General features: G+C 46.6%; 1 protein-coding gene across 1 annotated transcript; it reads right to left on the reverse strand.

The window, feature by feature from the left end:
- Positions 1–832: 832 nt before the first annotated feature.
- MYO1H (myosin IH) lies at positions 833–21610 on the reverse strand. The gene is made up of 30 exons (XM_066609988.1): positions 21449–21610; positions 20466–20581; positions 20004–20202; positions 18577–18657; positions 17959–18138; positions 17479–17577; positions 15877–15990; positions 15463–15534; positions 15233–15352; positions 13909–13976; positions 13184–13289; positions 12373–12453; positions 11807–11898; positions 11500–11594; positions 11156–11202; positions 10445–10525; positions 9932–10037; positions 9393–9510; positions 8069–8182; positions 6834–6910; positions 6423–6491; positions 4965–5049; positions 4507–4666; positions 3935–4018; positions 3713–3806; positions 2992–3047; positions 2676–2811; positions 1949–2016; positions 1345–1445; positions 833–1025 (listed from the first exon to the last, which is right to left on the reverse strand). The coding sequence occupies exons 1-30, from the start codon at positions 21572–21574 to the stop codon at positions 833–835; spliced, it is 3138 nt and encodes a 1045-aa protein (XP_066466085.1). The 5' UTR covers positions 21575–21610.
- Between the last annotated feature and the right edge of the window lie 431 nt (positions 21611–22041).

Raw genomic sequence — 22041 nt, forward strand, 5'->3', positions numbered from 1 at the left:
TCAAGAGGAAAAAAGATTTGGAGCTGTTCAGTCTGAGATGAGTTAACACAAGAACACAATCCTGACAAGTGTGTGGGTGTCCTATGGGCAATAATGGGATCTGGTTAAACATGTTCTGTAAGTGTATTTGCTTTATAAAAAGGCATAAATGCAGATGGACCAATGCAACAGTCCTGGGTCATCAGGCAGACGTACAGGTGCCACTCCTTGAGCAGGTCCTTCAGGCTGATTCCTCCAACCAGATGTGGGAAGAGTAAAAAGTGAGCTCCTGCTTTCATGAGGACTTCAGCTTGGGTGACATCTTTGGGATTTAAGCATTTAAAGAGTCATTTTCAGACTGTTTCCTTCTTAGTTTTCCCCTCCCATTATTTCTCCCTTCTGCCAAACAGAAAGCATCCTTATTACAAGGGCAAAATGGGAAGGTGGCAGCATTAAATGGTGTTAAAAATTCTTGGATGACTCCATCAACTGCTGTTAGAGGCTACCAGACCCTTCATGTTCAAAGGCAGTCTACCCAATTGTCAGGTGCTGGGGAAGCACCAACAAGACAAGGTGGTGGCCTTCAAAAGAAGCATCGGACTGCAAAGCTAGACAGGCACCTTGAACAGAGCAAGCAAAGTAATTCTCATGTTGAAAACACAGGCTCAAGGGCAGCTGCTTTGAGATAAGCTTGCATCGCTCATCAGTTAGTATATACAGAGAAAACACAACACTTGAGAGTTCACCTGGAATACAGCAAGCAGCCAGTTGATTGATAATAACCAAATTAAAGGCAGAAGAGTTTTCAAAAGGCTATGGTAGAGAATTGTTGGGACCCATTTGTCATTCCACTTCAGTCCTCTCCGAGCAGAAGCTTAGTCCACTTTCTACAGGTGAAAATGGAGCACAGTCCCGTCCCCCCAACTGCTACAAGGCTGAGACTTACCACTATGAGTTGTCCATTTGGGGCTTTGTAGACCCGAGACTCCTTCCCAGAAGTGAAAACCATGGTCCCTTCTTTGCCAGGGCTGATCCGGAATTGCAGGCTGCAAGATAAAGTCACAGCATCAGGAGAAACGCCAACAAGCTCAGCCTCCAGGCTCCTAGCAGCTTAAAGCGGGGCAGCTGAAGTGTGGCCTGCAGTGACCATCTAGCCCGCAGTGGCCTTCCCACGCTGTGTCCATGCAGCCCATGGGAGACCTTCAGCCTATCTTCACCTACCAGATGTTTATGCCTAATAAAGGTCGACTTGATGATGATGACGACCTTCAGCCTGATCTTGTAGACACTAGGCATGAGAGCTACAGGTTTTACAAAGCCTCAGGGAGAGGCTATTCTCTCTACCTCTCTTAGCAAAGCACCTACCTTCCCTCAACAACTGCAGTCACATCTTCCTTCTTGGCCATCATACAGAGTTTTGTGACAGTTTCAAAGAGATGCTCGCACTGGAAGACAGGATCTCCTTGCTAGGGAAACAGTAATTTTTCATTAAGTTACTGGGGGCAGCCAGAGGAAAGAGGGGAGAGAAGAAAATGAGAAGTTTTTTAAAAAGACAAGGCAGACAGACTTGGGATGGGCATCAAAGACCAGGCTGTCCACCCCAAGGGGACACCCCCTCGTCAGCGCTGTCTTTCAAACAGCTGCCTTTGAAATCCCCAAGGTGTCCAATAGGAAGAGGTTCATTTCCACTTGCAAGCCTCATCTCAACAAATTGAATTGTGGTTGATTCAATCTCCATAAATCTTGCATATGAATGAATCAATTAAAACTCATGTGATTCACTAACAGCTCTTGAGGGACAGCTCAATTTAAGGGGGAATTCAAAAAACAAAACCACTTTCTGAAATAAAAATTATATTGCTCTTTAACACAGGCTGTCGCAAAGCGGTTGATGTCTCTACAAAGTCCAAGCAGGGTTAGCTTGTGCCATTACAAACCCCAAAGGCAGCCTAAAGCCAAATTTTGTTACCTTATCCTTTGTGTCTTCTGAGACGTGAATCACTACAATCCCATCCTTCAGGTTGCTGGTGGAAATGCCTTGGAGAAAGAGTTGAGGAAGAGCACTGATGTCCAAATGAATTCTCTTCCTAAAAACCACACTCAGCTAAAGTGTTGCTTAGATTATTAAATTGCTTTCCCACCAGGGGCCTTTCACAACAAGCGTACTGCACAAAACTATCAAGAAATACAAGTGTAATCAATGTACATTTTTTAAAAAGACAATTCAGTAGAAAACCTAGTATATAAAGACAACCAGGACTATTCCAACCCAGCGTAACATGGGTTTTATCAAATTTCCCTACATTGCTAGACAATACAGAAGGAGAATTAGTCTTCCAGAGAATCTTGTTCACCCTTGCTGATCTCATCACTGAGGAACCCATATAAATGGCAAGAGCCCTGGTGGATCAGCTCATAGGTCCATCTAGTCCGACATCCTGGTTCCTACAATGGCCAACCAGCTGCCTCAGAGAAGCTGACATGCAGGAGATGAAGGTAAATGCCCCTTTTCTGTCATCGCTTCCTTGCAACTGATGTTCAGAGGCATGCTGTCTCCAAACCTTAAGACAACAAAACCCCAATAAGCTTTTACAGAACTCCCTGTAAAACAACTTGAAAGCTTCTGGACTATAGGAGAGGCCGATGGAAGACACACAGCCCTTAATGGCTAAGGGGGTGGGCTGGGAAACCATTACCTGTGATTGCCTTGTATTCAATCCTCTGTTTGATCTTGGCTGCCTCCAGCAAGTAGGCCGCTATTCGAGTCAAAACAAACAGCCAGTTCCGGGGCTTGAAGCCTTTCCCATCGTACTTGATCACAGCATCAACATACTGAAAAACAAAAACAGGAGAACGGTGACTTTGAACCTCCGTAGAAGGAGCCACAACTCAAGAGCTGTAGCTTTAGACAACTCCATCTAAGGCAAAACAAGACCTTTGGCAGGCCACCTTGAGTACTCCATGTTGGTGGTCATCTCTGACCCTCACAACACACATTTCCATCCTCCTTACCTTTATCCTCTCATGGCGAATCATTTGCAGGACTTTGGGGTGGATCTCACTCTCAGCTAGGGATGAAAAAGAACGATGGGGTCACAGAATGGTGGGGAGCCCATGCACTAAACAAGAGGAGCTCTACTGAGTTGAATCTGGTCCATCCGATTCATGGCCCCATTTCTTTCAGAGGAACCACTTACTGCAGTTAAGTTCAGAACACCATCTGGTGTTCAGAAATATGCTCTCTAAATGCTGGTCCATTTCACTATCATGAGGAATGAAAGACTTCTTGCCCCCTGCAATCTTCTCTAGTCCCCCTCTGAACCTTCTGAACTAGCAACTGCCATCGAAACTTAAAAAATATGTGTTAATCACGTGCAGTACAAAGAATCATTTTCCGATGCCTGTTCCGAATGTGTTGATCCATTTCCACTAGATGACCCCAAGTTATAGGTTTCGTGAGCAAATGACAAGCCTCCTCTCTCCCAACCAAACCCCATTCTATGAGCCTCTCATATCTTCTCCCCAGTCTTGTCTTCTAAGCTAAAAAGCTATTCCTGTAAACAAAGATGCTCCAGTTCTCCCAATTGGTGCACCTTTCCCCCAAGTATTTGATTTCAGAGAGACATTTCAGAGCCCTTGAGGTCTCTGGTGCCCTGACACACATACCCCAGTGGGGCACAAAACTCCTGGATGACACTTCCAAGGTAGAGTCCTACCCTTTCATCTCACTCACCTATCCTGGTCTCAACAAATGGTTCCTTCACACTCTCATTGTAGCCTTCCTTCTTCCTATAGAAAATGGCACTAGTGACCACTTTTTGATCCAGCTGTTAGGAGAAAACAAGGTATCACTTCAACTTAGAAATGCAAGGAGTGCAGAAATTCCCCCACCACCAGTCCCCAAGGGGTGGGAGAGTGACAAATGCCTATTGTCTATCCCAAATCCAAATAGTACCTGCGCTTTCTTCTCTGCCGGGATGCTGCGACAATATTTCCGCACAAGGGTCCGAATGCAAAGCTTCTTCAGAAGCTCAGAAGTCTGCATTGAAAGGACACACACACACACACACACACACACAGTCCTCTTTACATTGAATCAGTTTATATAGCACCATAGTATGGCAAAACAGGTCTCAAGTCTAGATACTGACATAAGGGAGACAGAAGAAAGGGGGTGAGAATCTGGGAAACACATGCAATTCTTGCAGAAATATGCAGAGAGAGGGGGGGCCTTGGGTCAGGAGCAGAGCAGGCACTTTGCAGGCATGAAAACCCCAGGCTCAATTCCCAGTATTGATGCTCTCCAGGGCCTCAAGGAGCCTTATCCTAACTACAATTCCCAGAATGCCTTATGTTCCAGTTAGGATAAAACTCCTTCTTGAGGCCCTGGAGAGCATCAATACTGGGTTGGACCTGCCAGTGGCCTGACTCTAAGGCGCCTTCTGACGTTCATGCAACCTTTCAAATCTTGCTGCCAATGCTGCGGTTTCGCCAGAACCCACTAGCCCTGCATCAGCTCCTTCTCACCTCTTTCATGATTTCTGGAGGATCGAGCCAGCTTTTGTCCAAGACGTTCTTTGGAAGACGGTCCCTGAGCTTTGTGAGGTAGGTGCACCGCACAAGCCTCACGTAGTCCACATTCAGAGGGTTAACGGGGTCTTTTCGGTGAATGAAGCCTTTGATGTACCTGCAGCAAGAGCAGAAGGTTCCACTCAAACCCTCTACAGAGAGTAACTTCAGCTGAACTGGGGGCCCTGCTGCGATTGCCATCATGTAACTAGGGTGTTATCCTTGGGGGGGGCGGGGGGAGAATGTATCAGCCCAAGGATGAGCTCCATCCCTGAATGATATTAGGCTTCTCAGTCAGTTACCCTGTTCTGTGCATGTCTACTGAGTTCAACGGAGTCTGCACCTTCCTATGTATAGGACTGCAAAGCAAAGCCTCTTGGTACAAAAGCAAGAATTTGCTGTTGTGCAGGACTTACTTCCGGACCGTCTGGACTGCCCACATTCTCTTCTTGGCGTGTTTACGTGCCAGGGCTCCTCGCCAGTAGGACTCCACCTTGATGGCTGCAAAAAAGAGTGACACCACATTGACAGATTTCAGGGCATGGGGACACTTTGAATGTACTCTGCCAGTACTCTGCTTAATGTTTAAGCACATGCACACTCACTCCCAAGCAGTTGCGCACTGCGGTGGAAAGGCACACCGTTTGGGGAAAGAGTCCTCTATGGTTGATCTTGGTATAGGAGATTAACCCCTGCTAATTGGGTAAGAGGCACTTTTTCAAGTGGGTGCTCCTCTTTTTTTTAGCAGGGGGAGAGTAACTGGCCCACCTCACCCCAGCAGTGTCTGTTCTAGTGGCTGCCTGCTGGTATTCTTTTGCATCTTTTTAGATTGTGAGCCCTTTTGGGACAGGGAGCCATTTAGTTATTTGATTCTTCTCTGTAAACTGCTTTGTGAACTTTTAGTTGAAAAGCGGTGCATAAATACTGTTAATAATAAATACTGTTAATAATAAATACTGTTAATAGGAACCCTTGGAAAGCTTCCACAGGGCTCTCTGGAACTCGGTTGAAAGCAACCCACTGCAAGAACTGCTGCTACAAGCATCAAGAAACAGGCAGTAGAGGGCGCTAGTACTACACAGATAAGCTGCACCACTGTGAACATCTGTGCAACAGGAAAACAGAAGTGCTGCCCAACCAATGCCAGTGAAGATTTCTCAACTCCTGGATGATCCTGAATGGGAGGGCCCCACTGGGGTTCTGCAGACCCCGTACATCCACCTGAGAGGAGGTGTGAAGGCTTAAGGCACTACCCTTCCCTCCCCTCCCAGTCAGTAAGGCAGATAGCATGACCCAAATATCCTGCAAGAGACCAAGGTGGGGTTGAATTGGGAGAAGCTGGGAGCTAACAGCTGCAAGCGGGCTTAGAACCTACACATAGCTTGATCTGACATGTAGTTTGCAGGTATGCATGTCACCCTATATATCTGGAAGTACTGCAAAGACACAAGCACTCTCCTCCAAAAGCAAAGCTCACACGTGGGGTGTGCTGCAGCCCCTGGAACTCAAAAGGAGACAGGCACAAGGAAGCAATATGAAGTCACCTAAAAATTAGACCCAATTCATTGTGGGTTTCAGAGAGGGGTCTTTCCCAGTCCTCCCCGGAGACACTCTGCCAGGGATTTCATCTGCAAGCTTCTGCTGGCACTCAACTGAATTATGGCCCCTCCATTGAGTGCATTCAGACTGAGGCCCAATGAATAAGACAACACACGTTTATTCAGAAAGTGAGACAAATGTTAGAATGTCTCAACATCAGCATCTGAAGAGCTTAAGAGCTGAGACTTTGGACCGTCAGTGCCAGGAAATCCGAATGCCTGTGAAGTTGTGTTCAGCACCAGGCAAACAAACTCGGGTTCCGCGCAAAATTTTACCTGCTTTTTTCATTTTCTGGAATTCTCGCCTCCTCAGGCAGCCTTTGTATTTAGCTTGTATTCTGGAAACTGAAAATAAACATTTTCCCAAATAAATTGTCAGCAGAAAAGCAGTGGTAAGTCGCCTTGAAGAAATTCAGCTTTAATAATTCCACCCACTTTGTGCAGGGAAATATGTGGACTTTACCTAACCCTCCGCTAGGAAGAGAAGCCTTCTAGGATATGGTCTTAAACCAATACGCAGTCCTCAGATCTTTTTCCAAACAAAAAAAAATCAGTCTGGTTTTTGCAATCCTAAAGATGTCCTACAAATTCAATAATCTCAGCATTCAAAAGCTCCCTGGAAAGAGAACTGTCAAAACATTCATGCAGAAACAAAGTCTCAGAACTTTCAAGACCAAAAGTACATACCTAGGAGATGTTTTCTGTACTCATAGGCATCCTCTGTGGCAAACAGAGTTCTTGGGAATCGAATGAATATCTTGGTCCTGAGCAGAAGAAAGTTTTGTATGAAATAGGGACACCACTGCAAAAGTCTACATCCCCATGGGTTGATTTTCTGTATTTATATTCCACTTCTCCTGTTCAAACAATTCATCTTTGCATTTTCATTTCTATAGCAAACTATTTTATACTAAAATAGTATTTGGGTTCAAGCTATCTATCATTCATGTGTTCACCTCAGATCCGTAGAGCCTTTACACTGGGTAGGTTTAATATCTTACCTACAAATGTACTAAGAGCAAGATTTAATAGACCATTGGAAAGTCCCCAGTCATGTTCTTGCGACCTGACCTCAAAAGAGTCCTTGACCCATGTACTTTTATATTGTACCCACTATATTGATTTACACCATCGATTCTATATCTATTCCTGGAAAGCTTTCATGGTTCAGATACAGACTTGGTCCGGTACTTGTTAGACAGGAGAAATGAGTGCCGCTCATCAAATGTAGCAAAATATATATTTAAGGCACTGTCGAGGCATAAATTCCTCTGTATTTCTTTGCCTGATCAATGATTGGTGGCTACCCTGAATGTTTTAATTTTGTTTTCTTGTTGGATTGTTTATGCCAATAAAGGTGGAATGAACGAACGAATGAATGAATACTAAAATAGTATTAATAGCATTTTGCCATAGAAATGAAAAGAGAAAGAAGTTAAAGATTCTCCTGACCCACCACTGGAACAAAAGCCAACACTATGATGAAGAGGTTATATATCACTAATCCTCCAGTCCAAGATCATTAGGAAGCAATAAGAGGGACAGAAATGTGAAACGAGAACACTTTAAAGGCATAGGTGCCCTTTCAAGTACTGAAAGCATTTTACCTGTCCACACTGGACAAGGTGGTGCTGCAATTTGTTTTAATGCAAAAACCTGTTGCAACAAATCCAGTCTTAAAAAGCACACCATACTGCAATGACCTTAGAAAGGCATCCTCAGGGTATTACTCCATAATAGAGTGAACTGAGGCTGACAACCACAATGGAAATGATCTAGTAATCTGACTTTTGCTGCTGTTTCAGCACACATACAGATTTTTCAAAGATTCCCTGTAGTGTCAGCGTGCACTAGATACCTGGCTAGCTTACAACTTGAAGGCCCTTGTCTCAAAACAGATATCATGGTGTAGCTTCACTTACTTGCCCATTTTATACTCTTCAGGCTTGTACCCAATGTGCTTTACAAGCTTCTCCACTCCCACAGCATCCGACCCCCACCAGTGCGGCCAAGTCTCCGGGCACAGCGATTTGTACCTAGAAAATGTCCAGGGACGAAAGAGGAGCGTGACGCAAACAAGGACAGAATGAATATGGGAACCCACAACTAGCTGAGGTGAAACAAAATGGGAGACAACATTCTCAAACCTGTTCTTCCATTTGCAACACAGAATCCTGTGAACCAGCAGTTCTTGGCACTAGGACCCACTTTTTAGAATGACAATCTATTGGGGCTCACTGGAAGTGGTGTCATAAGCTGGACGTCCTGGCCAGCAGTGACGTTGTCAACTTAGGCTTCAAACCCAAGCCACAATCAGGCCGAGGTCCCATTACACAGCCTGTTTGTGCTGTCATTTTGCATAGCTCTGAATTCAAGCATTCCAACTTGGAAGTCAAAGCAGAATGTACACTTGGATCCTTCTCCAAAGGATCCCCCCCACACAGCCCACCCCCCTTTCCATCCTCCCATCTTCTCACCTATTCAGAGCAAAGCACCACACCTCTCTCATGAGGAACGCACCCCCCAGCACCTTTGTGCCCTGTATTTTCAGTTCTGCATTTTCAAGGGTGGCTGAGCTAGGTACTATGTGACCCACCTAGTGGGTCCCCAAACACAGTTTAAGGAACACTGCTGTGAGCGGTTTTGGTCACCCCCATCTGAAAAAAAAGTGTATTTTAGGAGCCTAAAGAGGTTCATGAAAGAGCAGCTAGGAAGTGATCAGGGCTTTGAAGCACTTTCTGTAAGCGTTTGGGGCCTTCTGAGTTTTTTCTCTAAACAAGAGGGGGTGAAGGGAATGATGACCTGACAGAGGCTTGTAAGATATATGTGGTGTGGAAGGAAATTTCTCCTCCCCTCAAAATGAAAACTGAAGGTCACCCAATTAAGTCAGATGCAGGAGATTCAGAACTGATGAGATACTAAGGAATTACTCTATGGACTTTCAAAGGGGAAACTAAAATTCATAAGTGGAGGAGTGGTCTGTCAGGGGCTATTAGTCATGATTGTTCTATGGAGCTTCCAGATTCAGTAGCAGGCTACCTGCTATTAACACCAGTTGCTTAAAGAGCCACAGATTTTTGCCTTCATGGCCTGTTTGTGGGTCACTATGGGGAAACCAGGACGCTGACTAGATGAACCCCCTTTGCACTGACCCAGGAGGGCTCCCTCTTATCTTCCTGTCCTCTTGAGCATTGCCAACTCCATACACTGAAGCAACAGAAATGCTTGAAGGGCGTCGCATTTTACCTCTCCAGAAAGTGCTCATATTTCCGGCGGTAAGCAAAGCCGGCTCTTCTCACCCGGAGGTGCTCCATCAAGCCCAAGTACTTCACCTGGTGCTCAATCAAAGAGTCATCAAATTTGTCTGCAGGAGACAAACCGCACTAGATTTGAGAACATGCTACCGACGAACAAGGACACAGATGTAAGCTTTAAATCCAGAGAACTAGAGCAACTCTTGAGGTGCGTACTCAGCTAGTTCAGAAGGCACTGAAAATTGTCAGGAACCCACTATGGCACACTTGCCCCGACTACCCAATTAAAGCTGTTACTCCAGGGATCTCTACTCCCAAAGGCAGAACTCAGTTATGCACGTAGAATTGTGCCAAAATCCATGGCCTTGATCCCCCCACAGGTTTTTGCCTTCCATGAGGGCTAGAAGCCTCCTTTTCAAAGCAGCACTGGTTTTTAAGGATTCTTCAGGCTGCCCCCCATCTCCCAAAACCCACAACACGCCAAGCAAAAGACACACAACCTTAACACTTAGTACCCCAAGGAATCCTTACCAGGCTCTTTGTCATCATTGGGTTTAATGCACCGGACGTAGGATGGCTCTTTGGACATGAGGATTTCAATTAAACTTGCCAGGCTATTTTTGAACTGAGTTGCAACCTACACAACAAAGCAGAGATCTCAGTGAGCAGTGTTACAGAAAGCCGTGCTTGGGGTGCCCTGCTCTAGGTGCAGAACAATTTGTTAAGATCTTCTCAACACAAAGGCAGCATAACAGAGCTGGGAAAGATGTAGAGAATGGAAATATTTCCTGTAAGGAAGAGTGGAAGCATTTCGTGCAAAGTTTAGGAAGAAAGGATTAAACAAGGGACTGTAGAGGGGTTGACAGTTGAACTAGGCTATTGCCTTCATGCAGGATTCAGTGACCCAGTTTGGTCTGATCCAGCAGACCTCTTCTCAAGTTCGCTTTTCCTTAACATGTGATGGTCTAACTAGGCCACACAAATCACCCACTCTCAAGTGCTCAGCCCTCACAAGTCAGCCGCCGTTTAAGGGGTAGAACTCACCGTCTCTGGCCTTCTCCGGTTCTCCAGCTCTGATAGGTGGAAACAGTCTCTAAGAATTCCATTTTTGGATTTGCACAGCACCTTAAAAAACAGAACCCAAGGCTGCTAATCAGATTGAATCAAGCGCCTTCCAGGCTCTTCAAAAAAAACTCATTTCCCATAAACCATTCCCAAGCTTTTGTTCTTTCACTTGAGCTTCTAATGTCTCTGCCTTATTAACCTTATCAGTTGCAAAACCAGGCAGGTCAAGTGTCTGGATATCCAGGACACAGGGAGGGGAAAAATGTTGACTTACACAGATACTGCCCCTTCCCAAGCATCACCTTCCCCTGAATGTTACTAGGAGAGCTCTCTCCACTGAACTCCCATCAAGAGACATTAAGTGACCATCTTGTGCCGTTGGCAAGAATCAGGCCAGTAACCACTAATGCTGTATCTTCTGTGGTCTTCCCCTGCCCTCCCACCCAGACCTCTAATCAGGTCTACACTTGCTTCGCTTCCATAATGCAGTGGCGTCTGCACCATTCACTGGACCTCTAAAAACATCCTTCCACTGCAACACCTGTAGCTGTTAACAAACATAAATACTGTTAATAATAATGTTAATAATAGCTGTGTGACTACTGAATTAGGGCACCAGTATCCACCCTGAACCTCAGGGATCACACAGAACTCATAAGCCCAGGTAAAGAAAAACCAAGTTTTTTTTACCTCTTTAAGGTTCCGGTAGAGAAGGTCATTATTTTTTTCCAAAAATCCTGGGGCGGGAGGGGGAGGGAGAGAGAAAGTAGTTAAGTTCAAGAACATACTGAAAAAGTAGAAGAGGAAAAAATCTTCCAAACCAAAGGAAAATGACTTATGAGTAAGCAAGTGTGCAGCCTATCCGAATGTGAGGATGACCCAATCAACAGGTGGCTTTCAAGAAGGGAACCACTGAGTGATCCACCCCACACTTTCCATGCATGGACTGTGTGGCTGTTTTTTCTTTGTTTGGGTAGATTTTTGTGTTTTGATGGTGCATGTTCAGGTCCTCAGAGTAAGTGCCACTTTCTCACCTACTGTGCAATAGGTCACCTCCCCAGCGTAGTGAAGGAGACGGAAATCCATCCAGTCAATGGATTTTCGGTTCTTCTGATCTGCAAGTTTTCGGCTAAAGAGAGAAGCAAGATGGATAAGCCAGGAGCTTGATCTTTCTGTTTAACTTTGGGGACTGCTGTAGTTGTGTCTCGGTCTCTCCAGACACATAAGTGGGCCAGGTGGGGGCAAGGGACTACTAACTACAGCTTGACACAAAGGTTTCCACAAACGTTCTTGGAGCCTGGGAAAAGGTCTCCTCTAGGATTCGGGAGCGTAGGTGCATACGTCATAATGTGGGCATGATGTCCAACTTTCTCCTCCAGCTTTTCCAGGAAACTCAAGTCGGTCGCCTCACCAGGCCGCAAACATTCCTCATCCTCAAAAAGAAGAAATGACAAAGCCGTCGGTTTTTCACCCAACCAGAGTTTTTTAGTGGGATGAAAGATTTGGGGATGCAATCCAGGGGCCGGCTTTCACACTGCGGACCAGAATGTCACAGCTGCTGCACCCAGCACCAAGTCCAGTTCTTACAAAGCTGAAATGCATCATTTAGCTTTGTTCTTCATGAACTGCAGGGGCAAGGCAATCCCAATCACGGCAGGGGAGGTGGTTGTTCAAACCATGGACCCAATCCAGAGTGGGACCCCCCACTACCCTGGCACCCAGCAGACTCTCTCTCCTGGGAAGGAAATGGGCTGATCTGCAGTAGGATCATAGCAGAGGAAAAGTGTTAAAGTCTTCCTTAACCCCAGAGCAGTCCTCATCTCTATCCTCTACCCCACTGACAGCCAAACCAATTTATAGTTGCAACATAGGCACGCTCCCAAGTTACATTAAATCTTATTTCTTACCAGTATGGATATGATCCCTTTGTGTTTCTCTTCCACAAGATCACAGATGATCTTGTTGTTGAAATATGGAATTGGTTCCCACTGGAATTAGAAGCAAAGAGATGAAAGAGGGAATATTGAGAATGGGGTGCTACCTTTCGTTTAATACCACACCACTTTGGCCCAAGTGGGCTTCCGTGGAAGCATAGCCAAGGCCACCAACCCTCTGGGTTATTTAAGGCTGAAGCAAATGGATGGACTTAAAGGAAGTTCTGTGACAGAGGCCAGCCACGGGGAAGAGTCCTGGAGATGGTTGCGTAGCATGCGAAGAACATCACTTCCCATGGGCTGCATAATAGAAGTTCCAGGGAATCCAGAGCCGTCTGAAAGGCTTCCTGCTTGTGTGCCTAGAATTACCCCACTTTCACTGCTTATTGGACAGATGCAGCAGTTTTGGGGATTGCATTAAAAAAACAGCGAGACCCGTTTGGCCTAGGCAACCATAAGACAAAAGCGTCACGAGCCTCTCTCAAAACATTGGCATCTCTTAAACTATGGGTTGTCTTCAGCTCATAGGAGTAGTTACTCATAGGAGCAGTAGCTCATAGGAGTAGTTACCAAGAACACACCGATCTTGGTCTTTCCCATAATGCACAGAGAAGCAGGAGCATCTGCACCTGGGCAGCCTGTACGATTTCAGCTTTTGTCGATCCGTCTCCCAAACGGCAATTTGCAAGTGGCCTTTTCCACTTCAAATGAGTCCACTAGAGCCAAGCGCCAAGCGCACAGGGCTTGTGAAAGCAGAAGCAAGGCACAGAACGTATGCACTCACCTCAATGCCCTCCAACATGTACTCTTCTTGTTCTGCCTTCAAGGTCATCTCGATGAGCAGCTGCTGGAGCTTTTCGTTGCAGTAGTTGATGCAAAACTGTTCAAAGCTTGTGAAGAGCCCCAAGAGTAAGAACGAAAGTTATTGGGAACCCAGGCCTTCCTTCTCACAGACAGCAGCCTAGGGGGTCAACTTGCTGCTTCTTCACTGGGTCCCTTCACACTGCAGCTGGGGGCTCTTTGCCTGCCCATAGGAAACTAGCATAGTGATGGGGTTAGAGCCGTTCTCCCCAATGTCCTACTCCAGCCCTTGGCATGCTAGTTTTCTATGTGCAGGCAAATGTTTTTGGGCAGCGAAGCCTTCAGACCAACACCTTCCCTGGAGCACAGCAGTGCCTCTTAGACACACTTTCTATGGTCCAAGGAAATCAGATTCCAGCTGTAGGCAACAAATGCTTAAACTGCTGCTATTGGACATGCTCCACTACACTTGAGTGTCACTGCAGAAACTCACATCTGTCACGTTTACACATTGGTAATAGGTTCTCCGGGCCAGGCCAAATTTATTTCTGCCACAATTCCTGACCATCCCAGTCAGTATCATAAACCTCAGGGGTACCACTAGTTGGCCAGGGATATGGTCCAGAAGACCACTGCAAGTCTGATCTGATCCAGCACGGCCAACCCCTGCTCAGTTTTCCTTAGAACTTGATTTCCAGTTCCGCTTACCTGTTCGTCTCAAAGACTTCAAAGCCATAAATATCAAGCAGTCCAATGACTGTTTTCTTGTCCAGCTCCTGCTAAGAAAGCACAACAGCGCATGGCCATCTCAGTCCCTCTTTATCTCCCTTTTCCCCAGGGTGCAAACATTGTCAGTTCAACATTTCATAAGCAGAGGCTTGCAAGGCTGCGGGTTACCATTCAAGCTACACCCAACCAGGGCCCAGTAACAGCTCCACACCACACACCTTGTGCCAAGGAAAGAACACAAGCTAAGTTCTGTGGGAATTCAAAATCTATGTTGCTTTTGCAGGAAAAAGACAGGCAACTCCAGGCAGGATGGAGAAAAATTCCAGTCCAAAACTCTGGAGAACAGCCAGTCAGGGTCTGCAATACTGGGCTAGATGGACCAATGTTCAGACTCCACAGGAAGCAGCAGCTTCCTCTACATACATAACAGCACTGTTAGATCACAGGTTGCCATTATAATGTTAGTTAGTTGGCAACCTTCAGTCTCGAAAGACTCTGGTATTGCACTCTGAATGGTGGTTCTGAAACAGCGTCTAGTGTAACTGAAAAGGCCGATTCGAGCCATTATAATGAGTTTACACTAATTCAATCCCCTGGGGGCTGGGGATAAGAATAGGCCCTCAGTTTAGCTGTACTTGTCATAAGAGGCGACTAAACAGCCACCGGGTAGATGGGACTCTGGGAAGGCAGCTCATCTGAGAGAAGGAAAACTCTGATCCCAAACCTCCACAGCCTTGTGGCTACATCCAGTTATGGAAAAGGCTTCAGGAGTCAACCTCGATGCAAAACCCGGAGCCGGAGTCCCTGAGGCAGTTCATGGCTGAACACAGTCACGTTCTGGCAACTCCTGCGACGCCGCCGGAACCAACCGTATTGGCCTCTGCCTTTCCATTGGACCATTTCAGCGACGTGGAGAGGGGGATTTGCTGCATGGGTAACAGCCTATCCTCCATAGCTGCTTTACCCAGGCTTCGCGCACTGGAGAGGACACTCTGTTCCAGAACCACCATTCAGAGCGCGACACCGTGGCCTTCCGAGACTGAAGGATGCCAAACACTAATTCATCACATAGGAAAAACAGAGCCAGGAGTAACCAGAAAGGAGTTCATTTCAATTCTGTGAGTTCTGGCTTAACTATAGCACAGTGACCAAAGAGCTGTGCCGAAGGATTCAAGGAAATGGTGGGGTTTGGAAGGCGGCTTTCAAGGAACAGAGCTGGCAGTTCCTTTATGCGAGTATTCTGGGGGGCAGACCCAGGCATAAGGGACTAGGTCTTCTGAAAGCCAGTGCAGCAAGAGCCAACCTTGTTTGCCAAAGAGCCATTGATCTTGTTGACAAGCCAAGTAAATGTCCTTCCATAGATTGCCTTGGACACCGCGTCTCGTGCATAGTAAGCCAGGTCTAGGTCCAGCGGGCTCAAAACCTTAAGAGAAAGGAAGACAACACCAAACAGTTCATGAAGAAATCTGTGAATTTCTTGCTCCATCTCTTTATGGTGGGGGGAAGAAGGGAGAGGGTTGTACAAACTTGTACCTCTTCAAAGCGAGCCTCAATTTTTTTGTTTGTGAGAGCTTCTTGTAGGATGGATAGGTGGACACCTAGAAGCTAGTAAAAAAGATTTATATACATATACAGTTGTTTTTTTTTTTAAACACAATAAAATGGTAACACTCAAGCGGTTTAACCACCAAGATGTTTTAGTGGGTACACAACGTGGGTTCTGTTCTGTGATGCACTCCCCCCCTTTAACATTTTAAGTGGTAGGTGACCCACCCCAACCTCAGTCAGCTCGTCCTCTTAACAAAACTATGCAGAGAATTATTTTTTTTTTTAATGCATCACGCCTGTCAGCCTGCAATATAGCCAACATACATAGCAAATCCCGGATGGCTAATGGCCACAGCAAGTTCCCTCAAAAGCTGCCACCGTGAGTACCCCGAGGGTTACCTTTGAGATCCACTTGATCTGGGTGCCTTTGGTGATGATGGCGTGGCCTTTGCTATCCTCCTCAAACTGAATGTTCCCCAGGTGCAAGACGCTTGCAATCACTGCAAAGAGGTTCTGTGGGTGGAAAAGACGGGGCTGCAACAGAAGCGTCCCAGATGCAGGTGGACACACCTTTCCCTTGCTGTCAAGGCAGAGGTCATTTCAGTCTGGTTGCCTTGGAGGTAGTGGTAGGTATGGCCCTAGTCTGTGCACGCAGAAATCCTGATGCTTCACCAAGCAATCTCAAACTCTGTGCCACAATTGACTTTGGATGCCTGAAAAGTCAGTCTGTGGAACTCCTTGCCGCAGGATGTTGTGCTGGCGTCTAGCCTAGACGCCTTTAAAAGGGGATTGGACAAGTTTCTGGAGGAAAAATCCATTATGGGGTACAAGCCATGATGTGTATGCGCAACCTCCTGATTTTAGAAGTGGGCTATGTCAGAATGCCAGATGCAAGGGAGGGCACCAGGATGAGGTCTCTTGTTATCTGGTGTGCTCCCTGGGGCATTTGGTGGGCCGCTGTGAGATGCAGGAAGCTGGACTAGATGAGCCTATGGCCTGATCCAGTGGGGCTGTTCTTATGTTCATAACTACAATTCCCAGAATGCCTTGCAGGTCTCTTGTTATCTGGTGTGCTCCCTGGGGCATTTGGTGGGCCGCTGTGAGATGCAGGAAGCTGGACTAGATGGGCCTATGGCCTGCTCCAGTGGGGCTGCTCTTTTGTTCTTAACTACAATTCCCAGGAAGCCTTGCAGGTCTCTTGTTATCTGGTGTGCTCCCTGGGGCATTTGGTGGGCCGCTGTGAGATACAGGAAGCTGGACTAGATGGGCCTATGGCCTGATCCAGTGGGGCTGTTCTTATGTTCTTATGTAAAATGCTGAGCACTGGCTAAGAGGCCTGTTTGGAGGCAAAGCACTCCAACTTGCCCTTCATTTATCCAGTGGGTGCCCAAACTTTGACTGGTGGCTCCTTTGATCTACTGGCTCATTGGCCACAGCTGCTCATCAGTGCTACAATCCTATACATCATATAGGGCGACGAGATTTTTGTGAGGATTCCACGGCTCCCCTTGCCGATTTCTGCAGCTCTATGGGAGCCACAGCTCCGTTTGGGTGCCTTGCATTTTTTTTTACACTGGGCAAGTTCTGCTGAGTTCAGTGCAACCTAGTCCCAACTAGCAGGTTGATAGGACTGCAGGCTTCATCATCTACCCCCTATATTTGGAGAGGGGAAGGGGTCACAGATTGGTGGCAGAACCCGGGACAAACTGAACAAGGGACTGGGTTTAACCTCAGCATCTCCAAATTAAAGGCTCTTGGTACAGATGTGGATGATGGCCCTGCTTCCAACTTCCAAGAGTCACTTCCTTTCATAGGAGATCATATTGGACTAGCCAGACCAACAGCTGAACCCTGTATATGCAGCGCCTGTCTCTTAACTCAATATGTCACCCACACAGAACTTTGGAAGGCGCACTTCTAGTCTGTCAACACTGTTGAACTTCCGTCAGCATCCAGCCAAGCCTACAATCCCCCTCTTCCTCCATCCCTGTTTGTTTGTACCTCAGTGTCTCTCTCCGTAAAGTCAATGACAGCGAAGGCTTTCCGAACTGTTCTCCAGTCACTCCTGTCGTTGATGGAAGCCACTTTGGCACAGCCACCCTATTGGGGAGAAGAGAGAGGAGTGACATGAGACACCTTGGCAGAGATAGCGCTTGTTAACGATGATGTCTAAATATTCCTGCCCGAGTTCGGTGCTGTGGGCTTGCCTTCTTCCAAATCAAGAGGCACCCTCACAACCACAGTCTTGGGCAGTGGACAGATGCACATTAAATTTAACTGTGAGCATTACGGTCAGTATATTTTGAGCATGTGTACCAACATCTCCCCAGGATCGAAACCTTTTTCAGCCAAAGGGCAGTGCACTGGGCTGAGAGGCTAGCACCTGGATCGGTCGTAAAGCTAGCTCATCCCCATTCAGCTACCCATGGCTTGGGAAAAGCTGGTCTATCTGTAAAATGGGTTCAAGTAGCACCACACAACCTGCACTAGGTACATGTACTTCTGAGGGTCACGCTCCAGGCCAAGCCCACGAAGGAGATCTTCCTCCCCACCCTCCAGTAACTGGTAGAAGATGTGGAAGTTCCGTTCTCCAGGATTCTGGTGGACGACGCGCGATTTCTCAATCAAGTAGCTGAGGATGTGGCCACCCACAGGAGCTCCCTGAGGAAAGGATTTTAAAAAAAGGGAAACAGTGAATCCCTCTTTGCTCTAAAAGCCCCTTCTTTCACTTAAAGCAAATACAGGTTGGGCATCCCTTATCCGAAGTGCTTGGGACCAGAAGTGTTTTGGATATCTGATTTTTCCATATTTTTGGAATACCTGCATACACATAATGAGCTATCTTGCAGATAGGGCCCAATTAGGTTCAATTAGGTTTCATATTCCATTATACATATAGTATGAAGGTAATTTTGTACAATGCTTTTCGTAATTTTCTGCACGAAGCAAAGTTTGTGCATGAAACAAGTTTGTGATTTTATTTCTTTAGGCAAAAAAGTCACTCAAAAAAGTTCCATGTTTTGGAATATTCCATATTTTTGATTTCCAGATAAGGTGTAGACAACTTGCATATGGTATTAATGGCAGACATTTGTTTACCTTAAAGTCAAACTGGATATCCATGTACTTTCCAAACCTGCTTGAGTTGTCATTGCGCAGAGTTTTGGCATTTCCAAAGGCCTGAAGATAAAAACGCAGAGGTAAAAAGAATCTCTAAGCTGTGCTTCATTGTGTTTTTCTTATGTAAAAAATTTCTGCTTTGCTTTGTTAAGTTCTTATGCACTACTTGTTAAAACATTTAGGATTTCTGTTCAGGCCTTCTGGCTAAATACAGAACTTTTAGCAACGATCACACACATACATAGTGCTTGAGGGTTATGCTCTTAATGTTACAGGTTTTACGTACACAGTGGATTGAAGCCCAAATCACATGGGCAATTCCCAGATTTTTTTTCTGGGATATTCTGCTTTTTAAAAAGGGCATGAAAGCCGCAAAAGTGTTGTTCTTATGTCATTATCAAAAGGGGCTTCCAGACCAGCTTGAACAGTGCCAGATGGGACATTTCAGAGGTCCATATGTCAGATTTCATCATCTCAGGGTTTGAATGGTTTTTGAACAGGCTTTTATTGTCTGAATTTTAGATTGCTCTGTTGTCATTGAAAAAATACTATTTTATTCATGCCGACCGTTGCATTTGGTTTTAAGAAGTTGCCCTGCACTGAAGTGCAGGATTTCCAAAAGTTACTTAGAGTTACTTATTAATTTTCGATTACATAAATGAGAAAAGCTAGTCAGTTGGCATCCTTCAGTCCCGGAAGATTACGGTATCGCACTCTGAATAGTGGTTCCGGAACAGTGTCCTCTCCAGTGCGTGAAGCCTGGGTAAGGTAGATATTGAGGATATTGCATGTTTCCCATGCAGCAAATCCCCCCTCTCCACGTCGCTGAAATGGTCCAATGGAAAGGCAGAAGCCAATACAGTTGGTTCCAGCAGCATCACAGGAGTTGCCAGAACGTAACTGTGTTCAGCCATGAACTGCCTCAGGGGCTCCGGCTCTGGATTTTGCCTCGAGGTTGACTCCTGAAGCCTTTTCCATAACTGGATGTAGCCACAAGGCAGTGGAGGTTTGGGATCAGAGTTCTCCTCTCAGATGAGCTGCCTTCCCAGGCTATCGATAGTCATATTCTATCAGCATCATAAAGGATAAATTTGCCAAGTAATTTCCAGTCACCATCCCAGATGGTTTAATGTCAGAGTATTGCACGGCAGACAAGACGCTGTTCCAGAACCACTTTGCAGAGCGCGATACCCGAGTCTTCCAAGACTGAAGGATGCTTACATGGCACAACTCTGATTTAGAAAGGCCGCTGATTTTTTGATTGTGCTGGTATGCTGCTGACCCAAAGGCTTTGTGGCTAATCAAAAGAAGCCGGGGCTAAAAGTTTCACTTCCAATAAAATAAACCAAAGCCTCTGGTCCTCTGGTTTGCTAGTGCCACTCTCGACGCCCCTCCCTTCTGCTTACCTCCAGAACAGGGTTGGAGAGAAGCAGGCGGTCGCGGACAACCTGGAGCTGCTCCGTCGTCGGGCAGGTCATGGCGTAGTACTGCAGGATCTTCTTGGAGGCTTCTGTTTTCCCAGCCCCACTCTCCCCGGAGATGAGGATGAAGTGGTTGTTGTATTCTGTGCACATGACCCGGTAGGCATTGTCTGCTATGGCGTAACTGAGGAAGAGTCACAGGTACACAGTGTTGAGCGGTACCTCTGTGCTTCCTCCTCTGCTTCATCCCATGTTTCCAATCCAGAGAGTGGGTGGAGCACCCACAGGTGCCTTCCACCCCTACACTGCCCAAGGCAACTGCTTCAATCAGCCTCATGGATGTCCTCCCGCCCGCCCGCCCCCACTGAACTGTGGAAGAGGAAGCCTTATGCAGCCCCTCTGCAGGAAAAGAGAACGGTGAAAGGAAGCCGAAGAGCAGCTACGCACATGTGCGGAGGCAGTTCAAAGAAGTTGACTCCTTTATATTGCTCCATCAGCTTCACAGTGTAGATGTCCAGCTGTTTGTACGGATTCACAGACACCAAGAGGGTGCCAATATACGTCTGCAGAAAAAGTGGGGCATTACAGATACTGGCAGCAGCTTGCTGGAAAGACCCCCCAGGAAAGTTCTCTCAGGAGGACAAAGACAGAAAGAGTGATTCTTAAGACCACCACACGACAGGGATGCTTGAGATGGTATGTTTCACTCATGCACCGTCCATTCGCTCCCACCCAGACGGGGCAGGGGATCATTCCTCTACTTTTCCCTCAGGAAGGAGAAAGCCTTCGGTAGATTCTAGCGATGACCAGTGTTCTTCAACCTTGGGGTCTTGACCCCAACGGGGTTGCACAGCCTTGCTTGTGGGGTCACAGCAACTTACAGGAACAAAAAAAGCTGAAGACCACTGAACTAGAGCACCCAGTGGCGCACTGCCCCTGGGGTAAAACAGGGTGCATGCTCTAGGTGCCAACTGGAGGAGGGCACCAGGGCCTGTGCTCCAATTGCTTCCCCAGTCAGGAAGCAACTGGAGTTCATGAGCCCTCTCAGCAGCCAGCTGGGCGAAATCAATGGGCTGGTCCCGAGGACACGCTCAAGCGCCAACTGCTTCCCAAGTGGGGAAGCAATCAGAGTGCATGTGACCTAACGGCATCATGACACTGTGACGGTGTTGCCCTGGGTGCCAAAAGCCCTGGGCACACCTCTGATAGCACCACCAGGTAAAGGGAGAGGCAACTTGTGTACCCTTCAAGTACCAGGAAGCTGTGTCCCTGCCCTGCAATTGTGTGGAAAGAGCTTTCACTAGTGCCAGGCTTCAGGGTCACTTTTTCTGTTATCTCCAATATGAATATTTGGCTACATAACGGGTAGGCCGTGGCCAGTCTACCTCTAAGCATCAGAAGGGCTAACAAGAGGCCCAGATTTTACTTACGTAGATGAGGTCCTCCCGATATCGCTTGCGAAGGTTTTCTAGGAATGCAGATTCACTTGTGTGGGAATCCAGGAGGACAAAATCTTGGACGCCAACTTTGTCCCGGGCAACCAGAGCCCCTTCCATGTCCAGCTGGTTCGGCTTCTTCCAGGCCGCTTCTTTCTGCAAGACACAGCAAAACTCCCATTCAGGGCTATTTGAATGGCAACATTTCTCCAAGAAACAACCATGGCCAGAAAGGAATAATAATAATAATAATAAACTTTATTTGTATTCCGCCCTTCTCTCTAAAAGGGACCTCCCTAAAAAGGAAGAGGCTGCATTTATGCCAGCTCTGGTGTGTCAGACTTTGTCAGTTAGCCAGTGCAGGGTCACAAACTGAGCAGAATCTATTCTGACATCACCTTGAAGGAAAGAGAAAAAAGGCTCTCAGAAACAGCCACCTGGACTAGCAGAGGAATGCAGACTTGAATCAAGGAGGAAGTCCAAGCTGAGGCAGCCTGGCAGGATATACAGAAGGAACAAAATGGACCAGCCTCAAAAAGTTAGGGCTGCAATCTTTAAGCGATTAAATAGACAAATCCGTTTTTAAA

This window comes from Tiliqua scincoides, chromosome 14 (assembly GCF_035046505.1).
Source record: "Tiliqua scincoides isolate rTilSci1 chromosome 14, rTilSci1.hap2, whole genome shotgun sequence".
Classification (NCBI taxonomy): domain Eukaryota; kingdom Metazoa; phylum Chordata; class Lepidosauria; order Squamata; family Scincidae; genus Tiliqua; species Tiliqua scincoides.